The sequence below is a fragment of the Carassius carassius genome, chromosome 13, assembly GCF_963082965.1.
Source record: "Carassius carassius chromosome 13, fCarCar2.1, whole genome shotgun sequence".
Taxonomy (NCBI): Eukaryota; Metazoa; Chordata; class Actinopteri; order Cypriniformes; family Cyprinidae; genus Carassius; species Carassius carassius.
The window spans coordinates 2,727,284-2,744,606 of NC_081767.1; the positions used below are offsets into that span (position 1 = coordinate 2,727,284).

The 17,323-nt window shown below is 37.0% G+C and overlaps 1 protein-coding gene across 6 annotated transcripts in view; it reads left to right on the plus strand.

The window, feature by feature from the left end:
- Nucleotides 1–4,062: 4,062 nt before the first annotated feature.
- Nucleotides 4,063–17,323, plus strand: part of LOC132155835 (kin of IRRE-like protein 3) — a 238,197-nt gene continuing 224,936 nt past the window's right edge. For all 6 annotated transcript variants that reach the window (XM_059564555.1, XM_059564556.1, XM_059564559.1 and 3 more), the window contains exon 1: nt 4,063–4,407. In XM_059564555.1, coding sequence (XP_059420538.1) covers nt 4,365–4,407 — 43 coding nt within the window. In that variant the 5' untranslated portion in view covers nt 4,063–4,364. The remainder of the gene's footprint in view (nt 4,408–17,323) is intronic.

Genomic DNA, 17,323 nt, shown 5'->3' on the forward strand with positions numbered 1-17,323 from the left:
TGTCAGTCATATTAAAAAAAAAATTCCTTCTGCTGTGGAAGATTCCACAACAGGCTTCACTTCATTTGATGGCTAATAGAAAAACAGCATTACCATTTGGAATGTCAGGTACGAGAGCCACAAGCAAAGGCTCAGATGATGCTTCCCAATCTCTTCATTCAATCTATGTCATGTATTCTTCATGGATTTAATGCTCTGTAGTAGACCTGGAATCCATATTTATCAGTTTGCATAGCTTGGATGCTTGTTTATCTGCAATAAGCAAGTTCAACATTTATATTAGTTCTTTGAGACCATCTGATTGATACCTCTGGGTAGTCCATCTCATCTGCTCAAAATTACAGTTCTGACTCTCAGTTTCTTTTCCCTGCTCTCTCATTTCTTCCTCATAGTCTGATGCTTACTTTGTTCCACGTCATTTTTAAGAGTGTAGGTTTCAAAAGGTCACTTTACAGCTTTCAGTCATTTAGTCAGTGAGTGTAGAGAGGGAACAATGTTAGTGTTGAGATGAAAGCGTGAGAAAGTTCAGCATAAATTAGATTGATTGCCTTTCGTTCCCGTTGTGAAAACACTTCAGCTAAAGTTGAGAAGAATCTCCTGCGGCTGTGCGCAGGGTTATGGGTTAAGAAACTCCCTGTTTAGAGCTTCCTTTTGGCACATTTATGTGGCTGTTGGAATTTGAATTTGAAAAGATACTAAAAAAGCACTTTCAGTGTTCTTTGCAAAACCATATGCTTAAACATATTCAGATTTGATTGCTCTGTATCACAAATGTGGTAACAACTAGGCCACGGATGTAAGGCTCAGTTATTTCAATTAAAATAAATCAATCAATCAATAAATAAATAAACAATGATTCAAATAGCAGTTCACACCTCTAAATAAACTTAATATGACCAAAAACATGATGTTTTCAACAGCATTCTTAGCTGTTTTACACAAGTTATATTATTAAAGGAATAGTTCACCCAAAATTTACATTTAATGAACGCATCAGCATCGACCTTCAGCCCACAATGTTTTTATATAGCATGTAAAGCATGCAGTTATATGTGAATGACAATATGTGCATATCCAAGCTTAAGCCTTTATCTAAACAAGTTAGACACAGGGGTCCACTCTAATCGTTTTAGTTTAGTTTAATTTAAATACCACTGAAAGACATCAAAAGAGAGGATTTATCAATGGGAAATCAGGTGATTAAAAGTATTCTCATGAATATTGATCCTTGGCTTTGTTCTTCAGTCAGATGGAACAATCCATCTGCATTTTCTTGTTTAAAACCTGCTCAAATAAAAGCATTGATTGCTGAAGCTAACAAGATCAAGGCTTCAAATTTGAGGTAAACCTTACAAGTATACTTTCAATTTGACTCAAAGAGCACATCTTTTTCATTCCTTTATTATTATTATTATTATTTTATTTTGTATTTATATTTTTGTATCTGCCAGGTTGTCCATGATTTTTTTTTTAATGAGCAAAACAAAAACATATTGCATTTTGTTGTAAAACAAGTTTGTTTAAAAGCTAAGAGCATAAAACTACTTTTATAATTGGCTAACACACACACATACACACACACACACACACACACTTATTTTTCTTAGTGTGGCAACCACAAACTAAGTTTATTACCTCTAAATAAATTACACAAACTATATAGGCAATTCTCTGACCATATTGTTATTTACCTGTGTTGTGTTACTGAATACATGTATCAGGCCTCATTTTCTAAGGAAGAGAAGAGAGGAATAAAAGGGAAATGCATAATGCAATATTTAGTGTGTGCCACAGTGTTGTTAGCAAGCCATGCATTAGTGAAATTAACAACTTCTACATTAGGGGGCAATAAATGATGAGTCTAAACTCTATTTTACTCATTAAAAAAAAAAGGAGCTAATGAGATTCCAGCACTGGGTTCTTTTAGTCTAACGCAGGCAGACTGTTGACTTTGCAAGTCTGGATCCTCCTTGCATCTGAGTCTGGCCAAGAACCGCCCACTTAGAGAGGAAGAGATTCATCCTGAGATGCAAAGCAACCGATCACAGCTCATTTTATTATTAGACATGTGCATAGGCTCTTTTCACTTAGGCTGTTGGCAGGTCTTACCGTGGCAACTACCTAGGTACACCCTAGCAACCATTAAGAGGACCATAACAAGCTAGAGCAACATGAATAAGCCATATTTTGCCACAAAAACATCATTGATGTTTACAGGTGCTGTTATTTTTTTTCAAGCAGACAACCAGTCTGTAAGTATTAGCCTTCACTGTCTAGTGACACCCTAGCAAACACTTAAATAAACACATTATCAACCATATAGCAACATGTGCAAGCTATATGTCAGTACCAGAACGTAGATGTAGGGTTAGATATGTTATGGAGACAACCAATCAGTTAGTTTCACCCTGATAACTGCTACACCTACTCTAACAATCATCCAGAGTAATCTAGCAACCATTTGGCAACATTAATAAAACGTACCTCAGCACCAGAACATTGTAGTAGCATGGTGTTCGCCTTTAATGACTTGTGACAGTGAAATATTATCATACCAACTATCTAGCAATACCCAACGATCTATGATTCCTAGCAACCATTAAAATCAATCTAGCAACTGCCCAGTAATTCCTTAGCAACCACCAAGCACACCCTTTTAACCACATATAAACTACTTAAGTCTGTAAGACTTCATAGACTTGAAATCTTCAAACTTTAAGTCTTTAAACTACATTACTTCAAACTTTTGGACATGTCTTTTCCATGTGTCCAATAAATCCATTTTGATACATTTGAGTAAAAATGTGTTTTCTTTACCAAGAAAGTGGATTGATGAAAAACACTATTTTCTGTTTCAAACTTCAACATAGCATCTTTAGGTTATAATAACAACAACAACAAAAAAATCAAATCCAGATTTAGATTTTCAAAGATTTATTATAAAATTGTATTATTATTATTTATTTATTTATTTATTCCGAATGTGATTCATATAATGAACCCATTAGCATAGCTTGTCAGTGAACTATGGCTCTTTGTATTAAATGCATCTGAATAATTTCCACCTGACAGCACATGGAGATTTATCAGCACTATTAGTCACAGAGCTGGCTTTACTGATGGGATGTGCATGGACATTACATGCAATTTATCGTGCAGCAATTGTTTGTTGATCACAAAGCACAAAGTAGATGAGGAAAACTAGGATGCCAGGTATATTAAAAGCGCAACCGCTACTGTCTAGATTATGTGGAATGGTGCGTTGTGATTGGTTGAGCGCATATATCGCATTCTGCCAAAAAAGGAAGAGTGACGTTTGTCGCGGTTTAGAAAAAAAGGGAGAAAACATGACCTAATAACTCTGTGAATATCACATATTGCATAAAATTAAAAATATACTTTTCAATACTGGCCAGATACAATACTGATTTTGCCAGAAAGCTTTTTTTTTTTTTTTTTTTTTTTTTTTTTTTAATGACGTTAATCACGTTTTGAAACCAAACTCTTCATATTTAAATGAAAAACTCTTAAAACAGTGAGATTTCACTCATGTTAGGATAACTTCAAACAGGACTAGGCAGTGACCTCGAAATTTAGGAAATTGTGGGTTGTTCTCTAATTTTGATCATCGCTAAAATAATGTATGTGTCTGTGTGTGTGTGTGTGTGTATTGGATAATGTAGAGAAAAGACATACGCATTATTATGTGAAGACACTGTAATCAAAGTTTCCATCTATACAGAAAAAAATTATAATAATTACAAATAAATTAATAAAAAATATTAGTTTTTTTTCACAGAAAGACAGCTTTCCAGATTCTTTCTTTCTTTCTTTCTTTCTTTCTTTCTCAGATCTCAAAGATTAGGTCTAATTCCCAGTCTCTTGTTACATCAGAGCTGCTACGCTTGATCGGGTGGGCAGACCTTGTGAGCAGCCAACCCCTGCCTCCCCCTGCTCCTCCACGAGAGAAAGAGCGAGAGAAGTGGAGGGAGGTGTGGGGAGGAATGAGAAAGAGAGAGAGGCAGACTGACTCTGTCAGGCAGAGAATGGAAGATCAGTGTGTGAGAGCAAGAGTGAGAGAGAGAGCACGCGTATTTTGAGTTTATGAGAGCGCCTGTACATGCACCATCAGAGCAGTCACTTCAGTTACCATAGGACAACACAGCAAGTTGTTATCACAGCACATTGAGAGAGACTGGACAAGGAGACACTAAAAGAAAGAGATTGATTAGGAGCCTCTCTTTATTAAGAGGGCACATCGGGGGACTGACAATAGCAGCCAACCAGAAGATTCATTTGTCTGCGTGTGCGTGAACTTCTTCTCCTTGGCACCCAAGAGATCACCACCCCTGCAAAGTACCAAAATGATCCCGGAGGTTTTTCTTATCTTGTGGCTGACAGCTCACGGTAAGCTGCCTGGTCTCCTTGTCTCCACTGTGTTGTGTCCTGTGTCAGTGCAAGCGAGTAGTGCATCTCCGGGAGTTGCGAAGGAGTCTCTGAGGTTCGGGCTGTGAAACCTTGAGTTTGTGTCAAACAGTTTGAAGTAGTTGCATGACATCTTGTTTTTCTGTCATATGAGTTTCACTGGACCCAGGATCTTGAACTTGTAAAGGAAGCTTGACGAGGTCAAGCTCTTTACCGTAGCATGTAAATGGATGTTCGACTCATGCACCGGCGAGCAAACACAACATGCTCATCACTTGTGTGGTTAGTCTTACACAGCCTCTAAACAGTCAGGCTTAGTATCGGCTGACGAATGTTTCCGCTGCTTGCCACCAGGTGGTTGTCTTTGAAAAACAATTGGATTGAATCGGAGGCTGCCGTGGAGACCCTCAGATTTTATCCGGCTCACTCATATACTCCCTCCGCGAGCAGCTGAAAGGGGAGGCAGTGACTCAACAGTGCTAAATAGATTGAGTTGATTGTCCTCCTCTGCACCAACCGGTGACCCAGAAAGGGAACTTCAAATAAATCCAAAAGCCTCTGGACTTCATTTGAAGCTCCCTGTGCTGGAAACCAGCTGCTTTGTTTGGGTTTATCAAACACAAAGTCCACAGACTTTCATTGAATCATCTTGCCCTACAGAGTTTCAGCTCATGAAGTACAGCTCAATTCTGCACTTCCTAAGCTGTTTTTCCTCCCTCAAAGTCTCTTTTTCATTCTTCACATGTATCACACAGCGTACACAAATCAAAGCCGAGCAGAGTTGGCAGAGCAAACTTAATGACCTGCTTATCACTCAACTTGTTTCCTCACCCCGACTCTCATTAAATTGTTGCAAATACTATACCCTTCGCTCACGATCTGATGGCAAAAGCAGCATGTTCACGTAACCCACAGCGCTAATATAGGCTATAACTTCACACACATAAACCCAGACGAAACTCTCGGGGAGAGAGTGTGAAACTACTTTGACGGTGACAGTGGGAGTAAAGACTGGGGTGCTCTGTTTCTTGTTTAGTAGATCATGCCTCAGGAGGCTGTCAGCATTATGATCTAGTTTTACAGCAGTATTAGACATGTGTCCAGCAAATAGGCTTTTTATTTATTTATTTTTATTATCTTTATTTATTAACTGATTATTATTTATTTTTTTTCAAGATGGAGAAATGCTAGCGCTTATCATTTGATGAAATCTCTCATGAAAAAACTGAAGATATTAATATATGCTATTATACCAAAGTTAGCGTAACAAACTGTCCATGCATCAAATTGATTTATGGATCAATTATGGACATGTTCATAAAACACGCTAACAATACACAAGTGTCACCAATAGAAATGCAGTCAGACAGTGTGTCTGATCTCCTTCCTTTAAAGCGCTCAGCGCACAGAAAGCATCATGCACCAAGTGAAGTCTCCTTGTTTTGCTTTGCTGTGCTGTTGAGCTGAGCTAGGTAATGTGGTACTAAAAAATAAAAGAAGTACAGGCAGGTAAACACGAGATAACAGCAAGCGTTCATGTCACCCTGCTCTGCCCCTGGGGATGGCAGGTTCCCCAAAGCTAAATTGTGTTTTACACATTATTGCTGTGTATGGTGCAACCAGTGTCAATTGAAATAAATATATAAGAAAGACTCCTGGAGAAAAACAAGTCTTTTATTTAAGGGGGAAAAAATGAAGGATGAGGAGAGGCTTGTGTGTGTGAGAGAGTATGACAAAAAGTCCAATAGCTGCGCTGGGAGCTAAGAAAGACTGTATTGAGTTTTTGTCAAGAGTTGAGGGTATATGTAGGGCACACTCACTCACATTCTTACACACACACAAACACACACACCTGGTGACAAGCTCTAACTGATGGCACAGTTGAACAGAAGCTCACCCTTGTGCGTCACAGAAAGCTGTCGCACCACAGGCAAACCTTCTGTCCAAGAGCTTGTCTCTCCCTCTCCTTCTCTTTTTGTCTTTTTTGGACATTTTCTCCCCCTTTCACACGCTTTCATTCAAAGTTTGTTTGTTTTTCTGAAGGACAGCACTTTCTCTACCCTTTTATTGTATTTCTCATTAAAAATATGCAACAAAATCCTTAGAACAACATTAAATTACTTTAAAATCAAAACTGCTTGGGAGGATATGACTTGTTTTGGAAGAATTAAGTTTATTTATCTCAACAGACTTTTTTTCTTTCTTTTTTTTTTTCTTGTTTTAATCATTAACCTCATTAAACATTTTTACATTATTGCTTAAAACAAGAAAGAAGAAGAAAAAAACTATTTGCCAGTGGGTTAAGAAAAGTAACTAGACTTAACTCTAGACATATTTTCTGAAAACGTTTTGTTATCTTAAGAAATTAAGTTTATCTGTATATTTTAATTGTTTGAAGCATGTTTGGGTATTTTAATTGAAAAATACAGATTTTCTTCATCTTCATTTTTCTTCAATTTAGTTTCATCCATTGTTGGATTACATTAATGCTTAAAACGGGAAAGAACATATAGGTTTTAATATTATCAGTTTTATGAAATTTGGCTTTCCATCCATTTAAATAGTTTGAAGGGTGTCTGTATATATGCAAACACTGAAAAACAAGACAAAGCATACTGATTTTTCTTGAATTTGTCCACTTTTGTTCCGTCCGTCCCTTGGATGAGGGAGATTGGATTTGTTTCCTGTCACTGCCCTTGTCAAAAGGGAAATCAGTGTTTTTCATGGCATTTTGGCAAAACATCACAAAAAGCTCTTTTAATATAAACTTCCAATTGTAGGATTCAACATTACAGAGTGTCTCAGCTTTCCTCTTTTGTGCTAAAGTCCACTGGGGGCAGTGTAACATAGACCTGAGGACTCATTCTGGATCTGTATTCGTTCATCCATATTCCTCTTGTCCTCCATCACTCTCCCTCCCCCCGTCATCCTCTCCTAACCGCTGCCGTCTTGTTCTGATAGATGAGGCAAATGCTCTCCAGGAGTGTCTGGTATTAAGTCCCCTCGCAGCCAAGGACATAAGCTGTGTCTTAACCCTCGAAAGCAGGTCTTAGTATGTCCTCTGTCTGTCTCTCTCTCTCTTTTTCCCTCTCTCTCTCTTTCTCTCTAAGCTGCACCTCAGCAGGCTGATAATTAAAATGTCACTTTTGGCTGTTTTCAGGCCAAGTCTCGGCCGCCTTACACAAGTATAAAATAAATCAAACATCTCAGTTTCTTTCATTGTAGAATTTGGAACAATATTTCCCTGATCAGACTTAGCAAATCATTCTTTGTAACATTGCAAATCCTCTTTCAGCATGGACATGGACCAAAGCCGATCAAATGTAATGGAGTTTTACATCTCAGTCTTATTTTAGGGTTAATTAATTTCATCTTTCTGCATGACATTCCGACTTCTTAGGCTGGGCCATTTTTTATCTTTGGATTAAGCCGTTTTGTATGCCAGTGATGCTTTCTCATTTCTAAACATCATCATGGACAGTAAACATCAGTATTCCTCGGTCCTGCTTGCTGTTATTCTTTATCGAGAACCAGAGCAAAACAGCTGACAGTGGCTCTATGTACAGATACAAATGTGAGTCATTGAGCTGTGACCACCTGTTTATTTATTTTTTTTATTTTTTTGTGCCTGGTGTGAAGACCCCCTTAATGTGGACCATATCTGAACCTGGACCACAAAGCCAGTCTTAAGTCGCTGGGGTATATTTGTAGCAATAACCATAATAATAATAATAATAATAATAATAATAATAATAATAATAATAATTGATTGGTCAAAATTATTGACTTGTCTTTTATGCCAAAAATCATGAGGATATTAAGTAAAGATCATGTTCCATAAAGATATTTTGTAAATTTTCAACCGTAAATAATGTATATCAAAACAATGTTAAGAACTTCATTTGGACAACTTTAAAGGTGATTTTCTCTCTCTCTCTTACTCTCTCTCTCTATTTCTCTCTGTATATATATATATATATATATATATATATATATATATATATATATATATAATTTTCATGAAAAACAGAGATGAATTAATATTTGTATATTTCATATATTAGCCCTATTTGGATGTTTTTTATTATTATTATTATTATTATTATTTATTTTTATTTTTTTTACGTGGACTGTTAAAAATTGTTATAAAAAATAAAATACATGGCACCTCAGTGATAAAACTCATGCATTTGGATATCAATTTATTCACAATGGAGAAGCCAGTTCTGTGATCTTACACATCCTGGAATGTGCTGCTCACGTGGTCAGTCGCATGATTGTCTGCCTTAAATAAAATGTCATATGCTTGGAAAAAATAGGAATTCATTAATATTTAATTGAATAATTAGAAAAGCAAAGCTCAGAAGCTACCATATGGTGTTTGGCAGTGGTCAAAAATAATTTAAAATCTGAATTTATCGATTTCTTCATGTAAACTCAGAAATGTGGATTCAGACGGCAGTGTTTGGTGTTTGTCAAAAAAAAAATATATAAATAAAACCTGTAGGTAATTTAAAATAAATTAATTAAAAAAAAATAAAGTTTAAAATAAATGTATTAATTGAATTAATAATTATATGTATAATATTGCTGCAACAAATCATAGAAATATGAATATATGTAAACATTACAATAAAGTGAAACCACTCGAAAGTCACAAACAAATAACACCTATAAAAACAAATAAATAAATAAATTGTATCAAATAAAATAAATTAAAACATTTTAAAAAATGTAAATATTAAATCGAATATATTAATAAACAATTAACAAAATCTATTAAAGCCACACAAAATCAATACAATATGTCTTGTGTGTTTCCATATTTTTTTTTGCCTCTTCATAACCCAAATTTGTTAAGATATCAAGAGGGATTTTCCTCTCTTCGATTGAGTTTTTTGTACCTCTTTAATTTCTCTATTAATTTGGCCTTGATTCCTGAAATCCAGTGAGAGCAGCTTTGCTGAAAATCTCTGTGCATAAACAAAATGTGTTTACTGGACTTTATTAAGCTGTAATAAATGAAATCAGTGCCAATGAAATCAGTGCTCTAAACCACAGTACCAGAAACCAATCCTCCGCCCTTCATTGCTCTCATCCTCTCCCACTCCCCTGACCTGTGCCCACCCTCTGCCCTCCACGCTTATGAAGCTGTCCCTGCTGGAATCTCACGGCCATGGAGCTAAATTGCTGCATTTATCCAAACTGGTGCACTTTTTGAGAAATGGGCATTATGTGGGATTACATATCTGCTGAGCGTGATGTTAAGTAATTCAACCAGATGCTCAGATGCTCGGAGATCATGAGGTCACCTGCGGAGCTTCCACTCAGCGTTCTGTTTCTTCCTTAAGGAAGCCAGAGGGGGCCAAGAGGGAGGAAAACGTCTCTCTCGATGAACCTGTCTGGAAGAGAGAGTTTCAGAAGGGAACGAGGGGCCAGCCTCCCAGGAACACAGATTATGGCAGAGATTAATGCCATCTAAACTGTGACCTAATACATGGAATCAAAAGCAGGAGAGACATTGTTCCTGTTTTATCTGGATATATTCTGCACTGAACTTATATAAATAAATAATAAAATAAAATAAAATAAAATAAAATGTTGCATTTCATATTTTAAAAGGTAAACAAAAAAGGAAGTATATAGAAATAATGTATTTTAAAATACCGTATTTTTCGGACTATAAGTCGAACCTGAGTATAAGTCGCATCAGTCCAAAAATACGTCATGATGAGGAAAAAAACATATATGAGTCGCACTGGACTATAAGTCGCATTCATTTAGAACCAAGAATCAAGAGAAAACATTACCATCTACAGCCGCCAGAGGGCGCTCTATGCTGCTTAGTGTAGAGTACAGGAGCAATGAGCAGCATAGAGCGCCCTCTCGCGGCTGTAGATGGTAATGTTTTCTCTTGGTTCATTTCTCTCGGTTCATGTCAAATTAATTTTGATAAATAAGTCGCATCTGACTATAAGTCGCAGGACCAGCCAAACTATGACAAAAAGTGCGACTTATAGTCCGGAAAATACGGTAATAATACTTAAGTGTGATTTGAATAGTTTTGGACATTTTAATGTTATTTGATCTGCTACGTTCTTTGCAATTAAATGAAAATTATTGTTTGTGTTTCTATTGAATGCAGTTGTGCTTATTTGACCCACTAATAAGCACTCGTTTTGAAACAAGATCAAAGTGTGTACTTGGGGAATCAAATAAAGATAAGGCGTATACCAAACATAACTATCATACAGGTAAAAAAAAAAAAATACTTCTGTACCTGGGAGATGCTACAGATAGTCATAAACTGCTTGCATGCAAGTGACCGACCTATGTGGCATGGTACCGGTGTAGTTTATTGATGGCCGACGTTCTGTGGTTCAAGTCACTCAAAATCTTCCTTGATCTGTTCCAGACAAATTTTCTATTCACAAAACAACATTAAAGGTGGAAATCGTGCAGACACCAGTGCAAACATTAAAAGTTAAAGAACTTGTCTTAAAGCTTTCAACACTTTTTGGGTCTGTTTGCTAGAATACTAATAGCTTCTATCTCACATCTAGTTCCTCCAAGCAGAACTCAAACAAGTTTTTAGCTCTCAGCCATGCTAATGCTCCTAATTAGCGTGCTAAAGGAGGGATTACAACACTGACAGCAGCAGAGACAGCGACTGTGCCTCTTTTTCTTGTTCTTTCGTTGCTCCTTTATGACTACTTCCTCACTTTGTGTCTGTCTATACGGGTGATATTTCATATTTCTGGCAGGCTAATTTGAATGTTGCTCAGTGGAATGGAGGAATGTTTGATGCTCGTATCAGATGAATCCTTCTGTTTGGAGCATGATATGAATACCCAATAAACGTTCTCTGATGTTTCTGGTGGCTCTGCTGCAATATGGTTACAACCTACAGGAGGAGCTGTGGAGCGAATCCAGTTAGCAAAAACACCTCAGCTCAGCATCAAATGATTGATTATTAGTTATCTCCGTCCATATTAAAGTCTACCCAATTAGTTACAAAATGAACTTACTCATCTTAGGTGGTTAGCTGATTTCCAAGCTAAACTTAGCTTAGCTTGTATGTTTTCCTGCTTTCAAGCAATTGTCAGTAGGAGTTTAAGTAGACCAGCTTAAATCAGTTAAGAATATTTTTTTTTTTTTTTTTTTTTTTCTTTTAGCAAAGAAATGTTTAATAGACTTTAACACATGTTTGGGGTTAAACAAAGCAGAAGTGATCATAATTGGTTAAATGGAAACTAATGTACAATATAATATAATGGTTGCATTCCCATTTCCCCCAATAGCAAACATAAAATAAATAAAGAAAAACAAATAAAGAAAAAAAATCTATGATACCATTTACGTAACTTTACAAAAGAGACAAAAAAAAAACAGAGACTGATTATGTCAGATTATGCCAAAAATGAAAATATAAAAAGCTCTGCTAGATTTACAATTAACAACTGTGGAAAAGTGTTAGACAATTTACAGACTGACACTTAGACCTGGGCTTCTAAATCGGAGACCATGAAATGTATTTATCTTAATCGCAGACATATACTCTGTAAATTAACCTAACATATACTTCTTATGTCTATCGCACCAAAGCCAATCAGCCAGGATTTAGGTTAAAAACGTGTTCATCTCAAACACCTTTGAGTGAATGAATGATCTATTGAACTATCTGGAGCCATTGATTGCACCCATAGAGCAAAAGAAGTTTTTCCTGCATTGCATTTGGCTCTCCAAACACCTACATGTCCTTCATTCTTTTATTTTCCAGTTTCCAGCCTCTGTGTTCTAAGCATTGTTGTGCTGAAAAATGTTCACCTCAGATTCGGCGTTGTGCTTTGAGAGTCAGAATGCTTCTCTGTGAAAGAGGGCAAACAATGTTAGGCACACTGTAATTAGCCAACGCTTTTTTGTGCTTTATGATCTGGTTCTTGTTGAGCTCCTTTCAAATGTCTTTCCTATTTATGTATACGTATTTTACAGTGCTATCCTGCGAGCTTCGACTTCAAAGGCAGTTTAATAGTGTAGAGTTATTCCATGCCAGTACATCGCCTGAAAAAAATGCTAATGTGCCATCAGGGTGGCTAAATGATTTGCTATCCTTTCAAACGTGCTGGCAGGGGTTTCAATCTGGCCAGCCTCCCAGGCCAGTTGACAGAGGTCTCTGCTTGGTCTCCTGAGGACATTAGTGCAAATCAGAGAGTCGGCCAGGAGGTGCTGGGGTGCTGTGCCACCGCTTGGCCACGACCCAGCTCTCCATGGCCCTGCCCTTGCTTGCCAGTGAAAGCAGCCACCTCTCCATATATATGAAGCAGCACTTAGAACAGATTTAATCAACTCCTCAATGGCTCTTTTGAGTTTGGCTGAACATAAAGGGGTTAACATTGGGGCATAGAATGGTCTAGCTCTCATTGGAAATGGGGCGAGGCGAGGGTCTCCAGGAAGGCCAGTGATAAAGATGGTAATGTTCAAAAATTGGATTAAGAGCAGAGTGCCCCCTAAAAGAGAGTGCAGTTTATTGAAGCCTTATCTTAAGTGATAATGTTACATCGAAGAGCAGTATAATAGCAGCAAAGTGGACTGCAGCCATATAAAAGATATGGGGCTGAGGCAGAGAGCGAGATGATAGCCTGTGTAAGTGTGTGTGGTCCACACATTACGCACCCAAGCCCGGCAGACTCCTGGGTTAGGGTGTTTTTATTAGGATGTTGAGAGAGAAAGGATGTAAGGTCAAAGGAAGCTACCCATCAATGATCAAGCCATCAGTTTAAATCACATTTTCTCGAACAAGAGTGAAAGAGGAACCACGTCACACTGCCAGCATTAAATTTAAGGCACTACTGCTACCATAGAGCAGCATTCTATCTAGACCCTTCTCGTCAGATTTACGTTGTCTTCTATTTCCTGTCCAGTGTGTTTACAAGGACATTGTTTGTTCTTTGGTGATAAAATAAAGTCCCAACCTTTACCTGAACCCTGGGGCCTATTGCAGTACTCAAAAGAGCATCTGAAGACACCTGTACTGGAAACACCCAGCATACCAACTCCATCTTCTTCTTCTTCTTCTTCTTCTTCTTCTTCTTCTTTTGTTTGCTCTTATTTTGTGCTTCTCTGGTATTTTTAGAAACTTGGTATGAAAGTGCTACTGTTACAATAGTATTGGAATTATCCATTGGATTAAATGTTTCTACTTGTTTTATTCACACTTATAAGACTATGGAAAAAGTGTCTCTGCTAAATGAATTGGGTTTTTTTTTTTTTTTTTTTTTTTTTTTGAAATTTTAGAAATTTTAACCAGCAATTGACCATTTTATCTTGCCATTTTTGGATGAGTATGAATACTGTGGATAATGTCAAAGTAAATGGATTTGGCTGACAACACTGCGTCTCTAAGCCCTCATCAAAGGCGAAAACTGAGAGGGAATGAGATGGAGGTAAACACAGAAAACGAAATTGCAGTAAAAAGCTAGCATTTGGATTAAAAAGAACAGGGAAAGCAATGTTTTGAGATTTTTAGGAAAGTCAAGCATTTCTGTTTTCTAGGGGGATTTATTCCCGCTCACGGGCTGCGTTATTTAATAGTTGTCTGCTTAGGGACATCAACACACAATACCTCCAAAGGTAAACAAAGTTATCCCCACAGATAGCTGGAAATGCTCAAATGGAATTTGATTGTAGTCACAAATGAAAGGTGTATATATATATATATATATATATATATATATATGGCGGCAGCGGCTCAGTGGTTCATGTAGGTTGTCTACAAACTGGAAGGTTGGTGGTTTAATCCCCGGCTCCACCTGACCAAGTATCGAGGTGTCCTTGAGCAAGACACCTAACCCCAGCTGCTCCCGACGAGCTGGATGGCGCCTTTTTTTTTTTTTTTTTCACCCATATACAGTACAATCTTAATATAACAAAAGCCTGAGATATAAACATACTTTACTTTTAATCTCACAAAGTAATGTCTTTATGATTAACTTGATTATGTTGCAGATTATTTTCTTTACCAGTGTCTCAATAAAATGTGATGAACATTGTTACACAAAATACATGTACTTTGTCTATCTTAGAAGCAGAGATGTGACTTGTTTTAAGCACATTTACTTATGTAGTTTGATATGTCTGATGATATTAACAGACATTACGTGTCACTGAGGCTTTTTGACTTGAATATGGAAGCAATTTTTAAATTGTACCTGTTGATTTACCTAAATCACAGTGTTAAAGGAAGTTTTCTGGTGTCAGCAACTGACAATCGCAAGCTCTACAGGTGACATTTCTGGTTCTCTTATTATCTACATTTTTAAAACCTTTATATCAGCAAAAAAAACTTTCACAAAACAAAGCTCGTCTAGCTCTAGTGTTTTGATGGACTGTCTGGCTGGAGAATATATCATGTTCTGGACTGGCTCAATAACGTCTCAAGTTCCATCAATGGAGGAAACAAATGTTTATGGTTTGTCATGCAGCATCTATTTCCACTGTCTATTTTAAATGCTACCTGAATCTACTGAAAAAGAATTATAATCATAGAAAACAGTTTACTTTATTCCATAATGTAACTTCAATACCAGTTACAACCACATAAAATAGTCTAAGACGCATTAAAAAAACACAACTGCATGCTTCTCCATTATGTTAAGCAAATCAGACCTTTCTCCCTCTCAGGCATGAGTATACTATAAATACACAGATAAAGACACACACTCTCCAAGTGCTAGAGAGCGACTTTCAGTCCTTCTGCCTCCTGCGTTTGAAGGTTGCCAAACAAGTGACTTTAATCTTGTAAACCAGCAGAGAAGGCCAACAAAGGCTGAGAACACTTCTAGAGTCATGGGAGTGCGATGAGAGGGGAAAATGAAAGGGACAGACAGAAAGAATTATGGGGTCTTTTCATGCCCGAGCGCTTTATGTTGTCCTCGGTGAAAATGGCATCTACTCCATAGTCTTTTCCATCACCTCTGTCGCGCTCATCATTCTGGCTCCACTGAGGTGAAAATGGAAAAATTTACTCTTTCAAAGGACTTGGGAGCAATTGAGAGGGCAAGCGCTATTGCCAAGTGCAGGACTTGGATGGCACCCTGATGTTCCTCGGCTCTAATGAGAGAGGATGATGAATAGGAAATATGAGCAACCCGAGCCCCAATCATCTCCATGAGAAAGCAAAGCGCTAAAAGTTTGCAGGATGTAAAGGCATCATCTTTCTTGTAATTTGATGTCTGGCTGATGGAGTCATGCTCTAGCAGTTATTGCTGTGCGGGTGGCATTGGTTTGAATCCAGCTTGCATCATTTCCTTTCCTCCCTCTGCTGTACAAGTCAATAAAAAGTTAGAAAATATGTGTTTTATCTGCCTTTTTGTGACATGCAACAAATTATTTTGTTTATTCTGAAACATCACCAGGTTAGGACACTTAGTCAGAGTATGAACTACCTTTAACGTCACAGACGAAAGCATCATGTATGTGTTATACTCATGACGCAGATTGTAATCCCTTGACTCAAATGCATAAACCGGAGTGTGAAGAGATCAAAATAAACAAGGGAGAACAAGAGGTTTAGATTTAGCTATTGAAAGACTGAGCTTTTTTATAGAGGGATGAGGCAACAAAGAGACAGAAATAGGCAAGAGAAAAACAAGTGAAGTACAGAGGGGGAACAGGGAGAAAGATGGACCGGTATCCATGACTGGTGGAATTCTCTGAGCTGAATTAATGATGCCGGAACAGAAGAGCCAGGCCCAGTGGAGACCTGAACCAGATTTCAACCTGTGGTCCCTGGAGAAGGGAGCCACTCAGCACGACAGATGAATGGGCCACAGAATCATAAACTAGCCCTTGAGCAGGACTGCCGGGACGCTTTTCATCACCACGCTGGCTCTAGTGCTCCCATGTTCCAAAATAATGTAGGACATGGGTGGGGACAGAATAGAGTGTGTGTGTTTGGGCTGCTGGCATTTATCTTTGCTAGAGGAGGCACTATTCTGTAGTCTAGTGCAGTGCTCTTTTGTCTGCTGTGTTTATAGGCATGTGGCATTAATAGCAATTTGCACATGATATTCGACTTACTTAATTGACAGTTTTTTTTAGCAAGCTTAAGCTAATGTCATTATACTTTATTATGCATAATACACACACACACATAATTATTGGCTGAATAATGCCAACTAGAGACAGCTTTGTTCCAAAACCTAATGAGCTGCCTTCTGATACATCCTAAGAGAACCTAGAACAGAACTTAAGACATAAATGTTGAGACAAATTGTTCTTAAAATAATGATTATGAAATGGCCTTATAACATCATAAAGACATTTATTTAGATCAACATTCTTAGAATGTCCTCATGATGTTATTACTTGATGAACATTCTGAGAAATGTCCTTAGAATATTAACATTAAACGTTTAAATAACATTATATTCTGGATGAAAATAATGTTAGTAAAATATTGTAAGAAGCGGTTTTGTAACCAAAAGAAAAAAGAAACAATTCTAATCACAATAAGTAAACTGGACATTTCAACATTTTAAATACATTTCAAAATAATAATAACATTTTATAGTATAAATTTCTTACCAGGTTGATGGAGTTTTGCATTACCATGCTAATAATAATATTAGCATACTAATAACTTCCAATGCAATTATAGGAAAGTGTAACTGTTTTAAGATATGGCAATTTTGTATGATGTGATTTATACGGAAAATCACGATTAATAGGGTCTTACAAATCACTTTTGAATTCATATGCATTTGCCAGCAAAACATAAAAAAAAATTAAATAATAATAATAACAAAAATAATTTTTACTATTTTCTGTCAAAACAATATTGAATGAAGCACATGTTAAAAGTTGTTCTAATCAGAGTCCCTCTGAAGAAACTTAGTGG